The 17,771-nt window shown below is 37.6% G+C and overlaps 1 protein-coding gene across 1 annotated transcript in view; it reads right to left on the reverse strand.

The window, feature by feature from the left end:
* Positions 1-1,464: 1,464 nt before the first annotated feature.
* The window catches only part of LOC131944196 (prostaglandin E2 receptor EP4 subtype), a 33,356-nt gene continuing 17,049 nt past the window's right edge, over positions 1,465-17,771 (reverse strand). The window contains exons 4-8 of the mRNA XM_059304727.1: positions 12,473-12,591; positions 11,271-11,430; positions 9,304-9,551; positions 5,783-5,946; positions 1,465-2,238 (exon numbers count right to left, since the gene is read on the reverse strand). Coding sequence (XP_059160710.1) covers positions 1,965-2,238; positions 5,783-5,946; positions 9,304-9,551; positions 11,271-11,430; positions 12,473-12,591 — 965 coding nt within the window. The 3' untranslated portion in view covers positions 1,465-1,964. The remainder of the gene's footprint in view (positions 2,239-5,782; positions 5,947-9,303; positions 9,552-11,270; positions 11,431-12,472; positions 12,592-17,771) is intronic.

Genomic DNA, 17,771 nt, shown 5'->3' on the forward strand with positions numbered 1-17,771 from the left:
TTTATTTTTAAAATAGTTGGGCAATAAAAAAATCAAAGAATTTATATTAGAAAGTTTTCAAACAAACCTTGAAAATTATAATTTCTTGCTTGAGAGCGGAAAGATCAACATAATTATATCCTTGAAGAAAACTGCTATATTCGTTTTTCAAACGCAGGTTTTGATTGGCTATATAATTAAGCACTTTTTTAAAGTCATAAACGCTTCCTATAATTGTTCTTTTTAAATGTGATTTTTAAAACAACGGTTTATTATCCGTGTAGTATTTTCAAAAGCATAACTTTTATGCGAGTTAGATGTATAGGTAATCCCCAAAAATCACTTTTTAAAATTTTTCCTGACAATGAGAAAAAAAAAACTTATTTATATCTAAATAATTAGACAAAAGTTCTTAAGTCCAAAAGGAAAGATACCTTTAGTGAGGTATTTAAGTACATTAATCTATCTGCGGATTAGTAAGGTTTTTGAATACACTAATCTATCTGATGATTATAAACACACCGGAATCTTCGTTGGGCTGCTCCTCTTACGAGAAACACGCCAGAAGTCTCGCAACCCTGCGAAACTTATCACAAAAAGGCGGCGGATTCGCATGAATGACTCAAGCAAATAACAACATACAAAATGCTTTTTTAAAATGTAAGCGCATGTAACAAACATAAACACGTAGAAAAATGTCAGTAGGTAAAAAATACATTTGGCAAATGAAAGCAAAAATATATTTGTTCAAGGCTATACCTCGTAGGAATGGCTGTTGATATGTCCCTAACAGAGATCTACGTCACAATTTGCAATCTGTCGCTCAAACAAAGCGACCCTCGACAAATTGTCCCGTCATATGGACACCCCATACAAAAATAGCTCAAATAAAAAACTCTTTGACAAAATGGCCGCCTTCAATAAGGAGCCCAACTTGGATGCAAGACAATTAGCATAAATCCAAGATATACGGAAATATTAGGATAATCTACAACATGATTACAAACAAAAAAGCCAGTGTCAATCAAATTATATAAATTTACTTTTCTCAACAGCTTATTTAAACAAATACCATATTTAAGTGAATAAACCTATATATATAGGATGTATATGTGTAACAGACCTTCGAATCACAGCACTAAAATTTAAAGCACGGTTTCTGTTAGTGTGGTGTAGGAAGTCAGTGTGGAGGAAGACTTTAAACCTGCCAGATTTTTATATCAGGCCAGTTCTACCTACCTTGTGACCCACTACCCCATTTAGTAAAACTGTGCAGCGTCAGCCCGCGATAATGATATCCTCTAAACAATATCTGGTAAATAAAAATCGGTCAGGTTCACAGGTAGATAGTCGTAAAGATCCAATCATTATAAAGATTGAAGCCACACCCACAGTTGATCTTTATTCTTTACTACTTTACGCCCTTCAAATTTTAATAGCATCACAAGTTTTTGTATTTTCTACCCCCCCCCCCAATCCTTCCTACCCACTTACTTTTCTTTTATTTGAAACTCGGTGAACTCAAACTTGAAGAAAAATTATCAGAAATCTACAAAACACCTAACGCGGCTTTAAAGCCATTAGACGTTGTTATGTCTTTAACGAGTTTTTATTTTATGGACCATAAAAATTGTGGGATTAAAATAATGATTGACTGAAACCATGCGAAGTTTATATTCAAGTTGCCAGTATAAAAATTATCAAGTATCTTCATACTCAAGCCCATCCCTGGTGTAATTTGTGGCCCCGAATAATGTTATAGAGATCATATTGTGAGTTTATTTATCGGTGGGGAGAGTGAGATATGTAAGGAGATGTAGCATTAGGGAGACTAGTCGAGAACTGCAATGTCGGGGGTTCTTTTATCGAAGACCGTTATGTCGGAGGTTATTTTTTTTAATCAGAGACCACAATATCGGGGATCTTATTGTCGGGTTGTATAATGTCGGGGACCATATTTCAAACAAGACAGTTTTGAAGCTCAGTTATTTCCCGTCCAAGTTTTTCTCCTCCGGCGTCCTGACGGGGGTGGAGTCCTCGCCGATCAAACGGAGGCCCACTTTGCCGTTAGTTTCGTAGCTCTGCGTGCTGTACCTCCCGCTGGTCTCGTGTTTAGTTTCGTATCTGGGGCTGCTGGGACTTGCAGTTGGGTCGTATTTGGTTCTGACGAAGAAACAGCGAAGGCTGTTTAGCATGGACCCCAGTCTTGAGGATTTTGAACGCGATTTCCGCATTTCTCCCCGGGCTCGTGACTCAAGGCTGAGGATAAAAACATAAGTAGTAAGATGGATAATAATATAGCTGTGACAGATGGGAATAAAATATGTAGTAAGACAGATGTAGCATTGACAGATGGCGTTAAAATATGTAATAAAATAGAGTTATCATTGACAGATGGCGAAAAAATATGTAATAATAATAATCATTAAAAAAGTTTTTAAAAACCCACGTTTTCTGATTGAACTAAAAAGTAGAAAATAAATGCTATACATCACAATAATGCAAGCGATCACCCTACTATAAGCGATGAAAAACAAAGCTTCCCTGAAAATTTCAGCGCGCTAGCTAACTGGGAAGTGCCAGAAATTTCGATCGCAAGATTTGATTGGAAAGACAAACAGAGACGAAAGCAAGTTAAAGAAAACGTGGGAAAATAGAGTTATCATTGACAGATGGCGATAAAATATGTAATAAGATAGAGTTATCATTGACAGATGGCGATAAAATATGTAATAAGATAGAGTTATCATTGACAGATGGAGTGTAGTAAGCGCAATGTCCAGCCGTCTTTGCCTTCCGTAAAATCCGGATCGGGATCCGAACCCGTTAGTTTTCCAGTTAGATGTCGAGCGCTCTACCACTCGACCACGCTGTCCTGTTAATTTATTAACAGTGACAAAACATGTTTTGGCGCCTGAATGCGTGTTGTTATTCTATTCGGTCTTGGGGAACAATGAGTGAGTCGGTAATACAATTCAATGAAGGTTGCTCTATCGAGCTTTTTGAAACGAAACAACTAAGTGAAACTAAATGAAAACAAAATTTGAACAAGCTGAAACGCTTTAGTAAAAAAAAAAAGATTTATCATTTAAGCAGGCTGAAAAAAAAATGGAGCATTAATCGATTTTATGAAAAAAAATTGAAACAGTCTGTAAAATGGGGCATTACTCGCTTTGATGAAACAAGATAGAAACAGGCTGTAAAACGGGGCATTACTCGCTTTGATGAAACAAGATAGAAACAGGCTGTAAAATGGGGCATTACTCGCTTTGATGAAAAAATATAGAAACAGTTTGTAAAACGGGGCATTACTCGCTTTGATGAAAAAAGATAGAAACAGGCTGTAAAATGGGGCATTATTCGCTTTGATGACAAAAGAGTTAAACAGTCTGTAAAATGGGGCATTACTCGCTTTGATGAAACAAGTTTGAAACATGCTTAAAAAGGGACAGTAATCGCTTTGATGAAACAAGATAGAAACATGCTTTAAAAGGGGCATTACTCGCTTTGATGAAAAAATATTAAAACAGGCTTTAAAAGGGGCATCACTCGCTTTGATGAAAAAATATTAAAACAGGCTTTAAAAGGGGCATTACTCGCTTACGGGCTTTAAAACGTGCCCCAGCAGTAAACTGCAGGACAAAAAGCGCATTAAACACGAGTATCCGTGTAGATGACAGAGCCATATGTTGGCCCAGACAAACAAAAAAAATCCCAGCCGCCATTGCTGGCTCCATCATCAGGCTCATTTTTCACCAGGAGATAAAAGAAAAACCCGGCCCGTGATTAACGTTACCATGGTTACGCGTGACCCACTTGAGCGCCGCTGAAAAAAAATGGCATCGGGTCTTGTTGTTTAGTGTATCAAAGCGCCATTTTTTATTGCCTAATTGGATTTTTGTGACAAATCTCTTACGTCTTGCCGGCGTTTTGACATGCTGGGGCTATTTGTGTTGTGATGCTGTATTCATGAGTAGGCTATAGAGGCAATGGATTTTATGCTTAGTTCTTTAAGGGGAGTGCCTACAACTACAGACCGGTTTTTGTTGTTCTGTTGTTTTTGTTGTTGTTTTTTTAAAACTGTTGTATCATCATCGATAGATTTTTATTTTTTTTTTTGTAATTAGGTTAAACTATACATCACTTATAAAGAAAAAAATTGCGTCGATCCTAATTAATTAGGCTGGGTCCACGATTTGATATAGTGAAGAGGAGGAATTGTGGGAAATTACGTCATTACATCATCATTGTGTATTTATCAAGTCATGCCGATGCGCCGGTCGCTATTCATTTGTTTGTGCATTTATCCATTTAGCGTTATCCGTGCACATTTCGGTATTTAGATTTTCTTGTACAACAAAAACTGCCCGCATGTAAACATGTGAGGTTGGCCATGCTGACAATTAAACCAACCTGGAGTTAATTAATTATCTAAATTCCATGCCTCGTGTTGAATATATTAAGCAGTATCGAGGACTAGAGTGATAGGACGTTAAATATTTTCAATCATCAAACAAAACAAAAAACCGGATGTTACGTTTAACCTCGTGCGTTTGCACGCCACTTTTTTGTTTTGTTTAGATAGTGACTAGATAATGGACCCCGATTTTTACGAGCTGCTCGATGTCACATTCGGATGTCATCAAATGACATATGTCAATGAAAACGGATATCCATTAGATAGCTCCTAGTCTGGGCCAGGAATCCTTGATGTGCAGGCCTTGTTTAAATAGTTCCGTCCGGCTCTCGTTATAGAATTAATGCGCGCGTCTATATCCCTTATCACTGCGCTGAGTGTGATGACTCTAAATTTGACCCCGGGTTCATTTCTGGGGTTTGTAATGACAGGGTTAAAGGGGCGATCACGTGATACACTGCTGTTGTGGATCATGAAATTGAAATACAAACCTTTGTTTTACTTCGTCGGATATCAGGGGAGGGGGATAAGGGGGGGGCGGTCTGCATTATTGTATCAATGTATTTAAACAGGGAGACGGCATAATTGCAAACGCCTTTATAAAAATGTACACCATACACAAACACACATACACACTATATATATATATATATATATATATATATATATATATATATATATATATATATATATATACATATACATACATAATTGCAAACGCCTTTATAAAAATGTACACCATACACAAACACACATACACACTATATATATATATATATATATATATATATATATATATATATATATATATATATATATATATATATATATATATATATATATATATATATATATATATATATATATATATATATATATATACATATACATATACATACAAACACTATATATATATATATATATATATATATATATATATATATATATATATATATATATATACATAACATACAAGTGTATATACAAACATGTATTAATGTATATATATATATGTATATATTTATGTATATATGTATATGTATATAAGTATTGTATATTGAGTATGTTATACATACTAATAAACCCTTGAATGTATATTAAATAATACTATACATGTGTGTACACATATATTTATGGACTCCAACTGCAATTCATCAAAACATCATACAATGAGCTTTGTTTCTGTTGTTGCCTACGAAAATAGGACATGTAAGCACATCTGTACTCACTCACCCATTATATTACACACTCACACACTCACTAACTCACACTCACTAACTCACACTCACTCAAACAAACACACACACTCGCACTCACAATCATATTCAACCACACATTATACAACACACTCACACACACACACACTCCCCCCACATCGCCTGTTACCTGGTCCTGTTGCCGCAGCACTGGACGCGGCTGATGATGTAGACCCACGGGTCGAGGATTTGGTTGATGCAGGCCAGCCGCAGGGCCCACAGGTCGATGACGTTATCTAGGCTCGGGCCTAGGGTCTTCCCAGCGTTCAGTGCGATGTTCATGATGATTCTCACCTGAAAGGGGAACGATGACATGGCATTACAAATATAGCATGACCACCATGACATTACCGATATGGCATGACATGTGTCACCACGACATTACTGATAATGACGTACTACACATCACGGCACGAGTTAGTAAGTATCACCATCAAATTACGTATTGCCTAATAGCATGGAAATATACATAATGACATATATAATATATTACCATTACAATTATGTACACATTAACTTACGTATTGCCATAAAACCTAACATTTAACCCTAAGGTCTACTATACTAAGACTTACTCTATACAAATTACCATCCATCAATGTAAAAAATTACGTGTGATTAAAATGTGTTTCTAATTTGTGATTCGTTATTTAAATACTAGAGGAATTAAAGGCATCGACAGCTATAATTAGTAATAGATCTAGCAAAAAAAAGAATAGTTTATAGTATTAGTAGTTTGTCTTTCCTTCCCTCGTGAATTTAGTGGATGTGGTGGATTGTGTCAAGTACACGGAGAGAAAATAAAGGCGGACGACCAGGAAAACAACTTTTGCTACCCAAGGATCTTGACTTCCTCTCATAGTAGCTGTGTGACATTTTAAAAACTTTTGCTACCCAAGGATCTTGACTTCCTCTCATAGCAGCTGTGAAATTTTTTTTTAAACCAATCGGGGTAGGTCTAGATCTAGTTCTTGTCATATACCGCTTAAAAAATTCTATTTTTTTAAATTTTTTTCAATCTTGTTTATGTGATAGAAAGTTTTTTTTTCAATTTCTAACGGAGTGATTTCTTTTTTTCTTTTTTTTTTTTTTTTTTTGTATTTGTGTTGTTTCAATCTTTGAATTTAATTGGAAATTCAAAGATTGAAGCAGTGTTAAATATTCAGTATAATCGAGCAAGACATTGATTTTATAATTCCTTTAAAAACTAAATTCAAGATTGCTATATTTAACTATTAGTTATACTATTTATTAAACATTAATTTAACGATTGCCGTATCTAATGAGTACTTATTTTATTATTGATTTAAAATTTAAAAATTTCTATATTTATAACAATTTGTTATTATATTATTGATTTAAAATTAATTTCTGTAACTAAAGGGGAGGCCGACTTAGTTCGATCACACGGAATGTCTACAACCAAGGGAAGTTACTACAGTAGTTTTTTATTATAAGGAAAATTTTGTGATCGGTAGATGAAAGAGCGAATTAATAATTTTTTAAGGGGCTTTTTTCGGAAGGTGAATTTTTTTTTTAAATGCGAGTTGTTGCTAATCCTCCTAATTAATTAAGACCATAATTATGAACCAAATCCTTTTGAACCGTGACAAGATGGTGGCCCTAAATAGGGCCTTGAAAATAAAATTTCAAACGGAAGTGAAATTAACTCTTCGACTTCCGGAATATGCTGCAGCAAGGGGTGCTGCTGGGGGCCGGGGTTTTCCTGTGGCCGCTCTTCCTCCCACGTGATCGGCTGCGTCGGCGGCGGCTTTTTCGGCGTCGACTTCTTCGGCGTCGACTTCTTCGGCGTCGACTTCTTCGGCGACGACTTCTTCGGCGGCGACTTCTGCGCCCGCGGCTTCTTCGACGCCTCCGTCCACTTCTTCTGCGCCGGCTTCGTCTTCGCCTCCGTCTGCTACGACTTCTCGGGCGCCTCTTCAGCTTGTTTTCCGGCTTGGGCTTTGCAATCTTGAAGAACCAGCTGTAGTCGTCTCCAGTCCCGAACGTGACGATTCCTTTCTTTAGCGCATCTGAGGTCGCTTTCAGGATCTTGCAGTCTGCTTGTTTCGGAGAGATCAGCGCGTTCTCGACTAAATAATTATGAATCCGCCCCAAGGGAGCGCCGTTTTTTTCATCGCTGGTCGCACGAATGGCTGTAAGAAGCTTGGTCATCATCCGTGAAGACTTCTTCGGCTGCATCGGGACTTTAGTCCCCGGGTAGGTCTGGTTGATGGACCTACTGGGGCCAGCCTCGTTCTTGGTCGCGTTCGGGTGGGAGTTGTTGTCATCGGTGTGAGTTGCTTGCATTCTACTTCCGGTGGTGAGTCGAGTCGTGCAGGAGACGAACTTTGACACGGCTTACATGGATGCGAGTGCCAAAGACGAGACAAGGATCAAGACGGGTTTATTACATGAAGATGCGCGGACGGCCAAGAGCGCGAGGGGGGCTTTTGAACTTTTTTCTTTTCGATATTATTTCCGGGGCGCTTTTATATAAGCTTTTAAATAGTGAAATTTATTTTTAGTCTATTTTATAAGAAGTTTTTTTTTAAATAAAAGTGAACGGTAACTTTTCCATCATTCGCCAAACTCACAAAATATTTAATAGAGCATTGGGTCAAGTGCCTGATCAGTCAACTTGATTTGACCTGGTGGTGTATAGATAATAATTTGTTGATGATGTTGTTTTTTTCAGTCTTATCAAAACAGGCCAGACAATACAAATTTTAAGTTTGTAAATTTATTCTGTAATTTAGAGAAATGTTTTTTAATGTTATTATTACATTTGTGACGTGTTTCTTTAAGAACGTCGATTTAATTATGCAGCCTAAATTCATTCAGTATGTTGTTTTTTTTAAAGGCGCATATGGTTATTAGTTGTAGTTGTTTTTGTTTTAAATTAAAATTAAGAATCCCCCCATAAGATAAAATATGTAACAGCATTTAAACGCAAAGATGCCAGTATTATATTACTCCTTTTAGGTCGGCTTTTCTAATACCGGAGTTCTATTTTGATTCAATGACACGCGACTTTTTCTTTGCATAGACCAAATTACTCAGTTAATTGACTGGTGAAGCCATTAGCCTACAGTTCCTTAAGAACACCCAAATAAAACACTGCCTTGTTCATCCCCACGGTAAATTTGTTTTATTTGTTTTAATTTTTTTAAAACCTATTTAACTTTTTTAAAAGAACGATTACTCTACAAATATATTCAGACAACCAAATCATTAAAACTGACCATTAGGTTCTTAATTTAATATCTCTAGTTACTTAAGCTATTAATGCATATTAATGGATGTCATTAACAAATCAAAACCTTGACCTCACATATTAACACGGACAACCAAACCAACTGCCTCTACTGACCATCAGGTCATTAATCCAATTAATTTAGTTAATTGGGCTATGAATTGATTTTAGAGCGATTGCTCTACAAATATGTTATCAGACAAAAAAACTAATCATCTTGGCCACACACATTCCCACGGACAACCAAACCAACTACCTCTACTGACCATCAGGTTCTTAATCCAATATCTCTAGTTACTTTTGCTATTAATTTATATTAATGGATGTCATTAAACGAATCAGAACCTTGACCACACATATTAACACGGACAACCAAACCAACTGCCTCTACTGACCATCAATGGAGCGTAGCACAGTGTGAAGACGATGATGATTGCCATAAGAAAGATGACCATGCGTATCTCGCTGTCTGGGGAAAAGTTGGTTCCGGTGATTGGTTTCATGGAACCCCTCAGAGAGGACTTGCTGAGGCGAGAACTCCTCATGCGGAACAGGTGGTGTATCACGCTGATGTTGAGGACGATGGTGGTGGCGATGGTGAGGAGACCGATGGTGGCGTAGAAGTAGCTAAGTACAATCCCGCCTGGATGGGAATACAAGGTGTATGGTTTAGGTAAGTTGGTCAAAGGTTGTTCGTCAGATATGCGTTGGTCAGTGTTTGTTGGTCAAATATTTGCTGGTCAATTTTTTTTGTCAGATATTTGTTGGCCAGTTATTCGTTGGTCAAATATTTGCCGGTCAATGTTTGTTGGTCAGATGTGTTGGTCAGTGTTTATTGGTCAAATATTTGTTGGTCAATGTTTTAGTCAAATATTTGCTGGTCAAGATTTGTTGGTCAGATGATTTGGTCAATGTTTGGCGGTTAGATATTTGTCGATCAAATATTTGTCACTTTTTGTCTGTCAAATATTTGTCTATGTTTGTTGGTCAAATATGTGTTTTTCCACCTTTGGTGGTTGTTGTGAATGGACTTTAGTGTATTGAATGTGTTCGAGAATATGTGTGTGGTTGAACGGGGTTAATAGAGATTTTGATGGTTTGAGAGTATGAGTGTAGTTGAATGTTTTCAATAAAGATGTGGATGGTTTGAGAGTATGTGTGTAGTGGTATTAATAAAAGATTCTGAATGCGTGATAAAGGAAATAAGGATGTGACGTAGGAGAGTATGCTTTGATTGTTAGGAAGATAGAGAAGTCAGTCTTGGTCTTGTTCTCGTTATGTGAGGGCGTGGAAATCGTCGTCCTTTCTGTCGTCGTAAAGTTTATGTAATAAATTATAGAAATGAAGAAAGCCGCATTGTCTCATCTATATTCGATCGTCTACCTCGTTTGTCCAATTTCAGCATCGACCCTGTCCGAAAACTCGCATTATAACAGTGGTCAGTTATTTGTTTGGAACGTTTGCTGGTTAGATATTTCTATATCAATGTTTGTCGATCATTTTTTGTTGTTGCTGAGACGAAGCTTATTAGTCGGATGAATATCGAATGTCCATTGGTCATAATAATAGCTGTTCACCGAAATTTGTAGGCCAGACACATTTGATTTTATGGTAATATAATATATGATTACACTTACATATATTGAGGTTCCTGGTCATACAATATGTTATCACACCTACCTATATTGATGTCCCTGCCCATACAATATGTTATCACACCTACCTATATTGATGTCCATGCCCATACACTATTTGATCACCTACCTATATTGATATCCCTGGTTATACAAAATGTTATCACACATACCTATATTGAGGTCCCTGGTCATACAATGCCTTATCACACATACCTGTATTGAGGTCCCTAGTCATACAATATGTTATCACACCTACCTATATTGAGGTCCCTGGTCATACAATGCCTTATCACACATACCTGTATTGAGGTCCCTAGTCATACAATATGTTATCACACCTACCTATATTGATGTACCTGGTCATACAATATGTTATCACAAATACCTATATTGATGTACCTGGTCATACAATATGTTATCACACATACCTATATTGATGTCCCTGGTCATACAATATGTTATCACACCTACCTATATGGATGTTCCTGGTCATACAATATGTTATCACACATACCTATATTGATGTCCCTGGTCATACAATATGTTATCACACCTACCCATATTGAGATTCCTGGCAATACAATATGTTATCACACCTACCTATATTGATGTCCCTGGTCATACACTATTTGATCACCTACCTATTTTCATGTCCCTAGTCATACAATATGTTATCACACCTACCTATTTTGAGGTCCCTGGTCATAAACTATTTGATCACCTACCTATATTGATGTCCCTGTAGTCAAAGAAGCACCAGGTCCCCGGCCACGGGTCGATGTTCCTCCCCACCCCCACAATGGGCAAGATGGCGATCAGGGCCGACAACAGCCAGACCACGGCGATACAGCAGTTGACAGACAGGGGCGTCACGATACGGCTGTACTGAAATCACGTGATCAGGGGTGACAATTGAGTGAGGGGGAGGGGGGCTTATATTTAAATGATTATTACAAAAGATAACATCTTTGAAACATCTATTTGTATTTGTAAAAACGCCGATTACACAAGAGTTGTAATATAAATGTCAATTTTACTTTCTCGAAGTATAATGAAAGTCTTGTAATCGTGCAAAAGAAAAAATCGAGATTTTTGCAAATCTCGACGTTTTACACCTCCCTGAGTAGGAAAAACATAGTTTTGCAATCTTGTCAGTATGTGTGTATGTGTGTGTGTGTGTGTTTCTGTGCGTGTGTCTGTAAACACAATAACTTGAGTACCGTTACTGCTAGGTTGGTGAAATTTCATATGTAAGTATTTTATCAAAATCGTAGATCAGTATCAAATTTTGAGCGATTTCCGATTACCGGAAGTGGTACTTTTTCTACTTTGAATTTTTCAAAAGCCTATAACTTGAGTACTATTTCAGATAGATAAATGAAATTTCACATGTAAGTAAAAGATCTAATTCTCTACCTTCTATCAAATTTTGAGTAATTTCCGTTGACCGGAAGTAGTAATTTACGCTATTTCCGATTTCTCAAAACACGAATGTAAATTTATAAAGCATTCAGCACTATTATGCACATTTTATTTGGCGTTCACTTGGTGTGCAATTCTTTTTTCTACGAGATTTTATTCTATTTTAAAAAGTTTAAGTATTTAAAATGGATTAAAAATCATGTCTATATCCAGAGTTCCCATCCCCTGTTTTAGGTTTAGGGATAACCTAAGGGCTCACACAACCATCCGAGATGTGTTTGTTTGTTTGTTTGTTTTTTTTGTTGCTGTTGTTGTTTCCCATTCTATTTTTTTTTTTGCAATAATACCATTTTTTTTCTCCCTCCCTCCCCCCCCCCCCCCCCCCACTCCCACACCATTACACTTTTCCCTCCCCTTTGTCGTCCAATTTTTAACATAAACTCGACTGTTGACACCCACCCCCACCCCCTGACCCCCAGCACAATACACCCCATCCAGTACTCACCTGGAACGGAAATTTCGTCACCAGGAATCTCTCGACTGCCATGACCAGCACGGTGAAGAGCGTGGCGTTTCCCGCCATCACCAACACGAAGGAGACGTAGTGACACAGCGCCATACCGCCTGCAAGATTTTTTTAATAGAATGAATTACGTAGGGCATAGAGCTATCCCGCCTTCAAGAATACAGACATAATTACGTAGAGCATAGAGCCATCCCGCCTTCAAGAATACAGACAGAATTACGTAGGGCATAGAGCTATCCCGCCTTCAAGAATACAGACAGAATTACGTAGGGCATAGAGCTATCCCGCCTGCAAGAATACAGACAGAATTACGTAGAGCATAGAGCTATCCCGCCTGCAAGAATACAGACAGAATTACGTAGAGCATAGAGCTATCCCGCCTGCAAGAATACAGACAGAATTACGTAGGGCATAGAGCTATCCCGCCTTCAAGAATACAGACAGAATTACGTAGAGCATAGAGCTATCCCGCCTGCAAGAATACAGACAGAATTACGTACGGCACTGCTCCATACCGCCTGCAAGATTTTTACAACCTGAATTACGTGGGGCATAACGCAATTACGGCTGCAAGAACACAGCTCGAATTGTTACCTCAAGAAAATTTGGTAAGTCTCCCTTTTTGAGACGAAAGAGAGTGGGGAGTAAAGTGCATAATTTGCAAACTAGAATGAAGCAGACGTACCATCGGATTCTAACTAGAAACCTAGGATAAAGTAGGCGGAGTTTCACTAAATGGCATGTGTCTAATGCCTAACTAGGATCATTTATAAACGCATGCCTCAGAAAGATCCTGCGCATTCGCTGGCCTAAAACCTTCAGAAATGATGTTCTATGGCAACGGACAAATCAACTGCCAGTTGAAGTAGAGATCCTACAGAGAAAATGGAAATGGCTTGGCCACACACCCAGGAAGCCTGTATCCAGCATAACAAGACAGGCCCTCACCTGGAATCCACAAGGCAGGAGGAGGAGAGGCAGACCAAGAAAGACCTGGAGATGTGACCTGGAAGAAGACACCAAGATGATTGGATACACCTGGGGACAGTTGGAGAGACTAGCCCTGGACAGAGACGTCTGGAAAGCCCTTGTCAGCGGCCTAGGTCCCAGTAGGGACGACAGGCAAACATGACATGACATGTCATGTGTCTAATGCCTGTAGTTTCGGATGTCACCTACATGTCATGTGTGTAATGCCTAACTAGCATGATGCAGACGTAGTGTAACAGTGGGGAGAGGGACGTTTTTCCCAAAATACACTTGTCCGAATGACGTTTGACCGAATGGACATTTGCTCGAATGCGACAAAATGGCCGAAAGCCTCGTGCCCTAAGGGCGTATGTCCGAAACGAACAGTTGCGGGAAAATCTGTTAAGGGCCAAATTTATGTGCAGGCCCTACATCATTTGAAAATAAAGCGGGTTTTTTTTTGGGGGGGGGGGGCAAAAAAATAAAGTATCAAAAGTAAAGTAAAATAAACCACAGGATTGATATTCGGTTATATTTTTTACTTTTGTCAAAGTATTTTTTCTTAGATATGACGTAGCTTAGATTTACACTATTAATTAATCTAAGGTGCGTTGAATGGAAATTAAATATAATGCACCGTAACTTGATAACTCGAATTACAAGAGTTGTGTTAGTTTTGAAGGGGACTTAACCTGAATCTATGTCAAGTTTTTGTCAAAAATTTAGTATTGAAATTAGACTGAGTAACGTTATATACTTAATCATAACATTATAAACAATAGTTTGTGGCCCTTAAGTACGTAATTATATAGTGTAATAAAAAAATTTCCCTAGTAATCATATATTTCAGGGTTTTAAAATTCATGGCATGTTAACTTTATCTGTGCTGATTTACTTACTGTATAAGTAAAGTAAACTTACATATCTTAAGTAATGCAAGGCAGCCGGCAAAACAGCATAAAAGTTTTTAATTTTAAAAAAAAATTTGATTCTTTAGCTCTAGATAACTTTAGAAATATATGCACATTTAAAAAAAAAAAAAAAAAAAAAAAAAAAAAAAAAAATCAGCAAGAATTTTAATAGAAATCAATAATATCCTAGAACTCTAAATACAACAATGGTCACGTCATTCCCGATAACCAAAACCATGTTACAACCAGAAAACTTCAGCAACAAAATATAGACAGACGTAGCAACAGAAAGACACAAGTGACAAGAACTTTTTCATCAAAATTAAAAAAGACACAACAGACAAAGCCAGATTATCAAAAACAGCATCGAGCATCATTACCAACCCCATCATCCCCTTAGCAAAAAAGAACACAGTAGAAATACAACGAGGAGAAAGGGGCAACAACTCATGATTATCCCATCTCTCTTCAACAAAAAATCCGGGGAAAAAACCCACAAGGAACTATGAACAAAAACACAACTGCAGATATTGCGGCCACACATTATCAGCAGCCGCAGCAACTCAACTAAACGGGGATGTCAAACACATCAGACACTGTCATCTGTGTCATGGCAAAACGGAGATGTCAAAAACTTCAGATACTGTCATCTGTGTCATCTGTGTCATGTCATAACGGGGATGTCAAACACTTCAGATACTGTCATCTGTGTCATGACAAAACGGGGATGCCAAACACTTCAGATACTGTCATCTATGTCATGACAAAACTTCACACGCTCAAATGGCATATCATCATGCAAGGGAACATGCAGACTATAACACCAATCCTAATATATAAATCTCCACGTTCGCACATCTCTCTCTCTCTCTCTCTCTTTCTCTGTCTCTTTTTCGCCGGACATCACGTCAGAATCGGCAGCGATATATCGAGAACTTTTTACGGACTTTTGTTGAAAATAATATGTTAGATGTTTTAAATGTATAACCACAATTTTATTTAAAGAAGAAAAATAAAAAATAAAGGCGTATTCGAATGTAGAGAAACAGTATTATTTATGCAACCGGAAAAGCATTAATATATGTGAAAAAGAACGCATAAAACTGTGACGTCACTATTGCTTATACATTAACTAATGACGTCATCTGCCGTGTTTAGAATGAAAAGAAATGAACTATTTCATTCAAATTTGATTTAGATCTACGTACACTATGAAATGTATACAATACAATTTTTCCGGCCTAAACTCATAAAATTTATTTTATGTATTTGGATTCTAGATCTAGATATTCTAGATCTAGACTAAATCTAAATCTAAATCTACGCAATAACTAGATCTAGACGTAGACGCTAAGATCTAGATTTAGACTCTAACTTCTCTAAAATCAATTCCAAAAATAAATTTCTATATTAGGACTAAACTATTTCAAGACTTATTTATTTTATACAAAATCTTTGTTTGGAACTGGCTAATTTGGGATAAAAAATTAATTTGAAAGAATAGGCATATTCGCGTAAGTTAAGATTTTAAAATACGTGTTTCATTCTCCGCATTTTATAAGGTGCCTAAATAGCGGAAATGTTAGTGTACATTAAACCACGCAGGTGGTGCGGGTTCGAGACACAGCAAGTCAACTTGGTTAATGTATTCTTTTTTATTATGCTCGGGCTAAACTTAAAAAAAAAATTCTTTTAGGAATCTAGATCTAGATCTAGATTGTCGGGTGTCCGATAGGGCACTTCCCGGCGCCGCAGGCGCTTCAAATTTGGCATGATCTTGCCTTGGTGCGACAGAACACGGGGGCCGGTTGGCCGAAAAGTCTACGATGTGGGGGTCAAAACTGACCTCGACTGACCGGTACCTTATATGAGCTATAAATCGAAAAAAAATGTCCACGGAGGAACCTCTTCATAACTCTTGAGGTCGTAGACCGACCTTCGGGCGAATTAATTAAGCATTCAAATTCTCAATGTTTTCGAAAGCCTAAGCGAAGCTGGGCAGCATGCCTAGTTTATACCTACTGCACAATGACTCATCCTCAATAAAAAAAACAAGGAATCAACTTTTTTAAAAAACACCAACCCACTCAATGAACTCAACCACAGAACAATGTATAGCAAGTCTACTCTGTAGACGAAGAATAAATCTAAACCATAAGTTTGACTCCTATTTCTAACCTCTTTTAATTAAGATATTTTGAGTAGGTAGAAAACAAATATACATTTACATATTATTTAGGGATTGTTCGTCTGGTCTTTGTAACGTTTCATCGATTATAATATGTATGTATGTATATATATATATATATATATATATATATATATATATATATATATATATATATGTAACGAGCGAACAGTTACCCTGCTCGCAACGCCACATGTTACGAGACTATTTGCCTGTAGTGCCAAATGTAACGAGTTTAACCACTCATTCTACACAACATCGACCACAGTAGAAATACTCGAAGATGCAGGTTCGCTATTGATCCTTTTATTACATGAATCAAGAAATGCTTCAAAATAACACAATGAATCAACAGGAATGCTTCACAATAATAGTCTGAATCAACTGACCCCTAACAGTCCTCACTAGGCTTCATATAACTGAATCCACATGTCTATCGTCCTTCTTAACACAATACGGCTAACCCGTTCTATCTCCAACTTGATATGTCACACAGACTGACTGATCTAAAGCGAGCGATGAAGAGAGTGCGAGCGATCGAAGGAGAGCGAGCGATCGAAAAAGGGCGAGTTCAGCCGTCCCCTCCTATTTATCCCTTGTATTCGTACTCGTATTCGTACTTGTATTCCTCCGTAATCGATATTTGTACTCGATGTCTCCGACTACTAGTTGCGCAGTTCTAACGTACAGCCCGATTAATAAAACATCTGCATCCTATCAATCAAAGTTGACAGGCCGTCTGAATCCCCTCGTACCGTTTCCCAAAATAGCACGCGTTGGCTTTGAGATTGTTATCAGTCCGATTTAATAAGCCACCTGCTATCAGTTGCATCAGACTGTAATACTGCGTCGCGGCTTATCGTTCGTTATCAGTTGCATCAGATTGTAACTAGTAGCTAGGCCTACCCTAGTTACATCCACCCCTGCCTTTTTTTGTGTGTTTTCAACCACAAACAACGCTTGGCAGGTGCACTCCTCCAAAGTCAATCGCACAATCGTAAAAAAAAAATTTTATTGTTCCACTCACTGTCCACGTCGTCCCATCCGTATACGATTGACAGTTATACCTATTTCACATATCAACTGTGTCTACATCCTCTTCCTGAGACACAAAACAGTTCTAGAATTCACATCCACCCTTTTCGTTTGGTGCCTTCACCAGTTCACTTTTATAGCTTTTTGAACAGTCTGTTCTCATACCGGCGCGACC

The sequence above is a fragment of the Physella acuta genome, unplaced genomic scaffold (genome assembly GCF_028476545.2).
Source record: "Physella acuta isolate Inbredline_101_S28 unplaced genomic scaffold, ASM2847654v3 ptg000485l, whole genome shotgun sequence".
Classification (NCBI taxonomy): Eukaryota; Metazoa; Mollusca; class Gastropoda; family Physidae; genus Physella; species Physella acuta.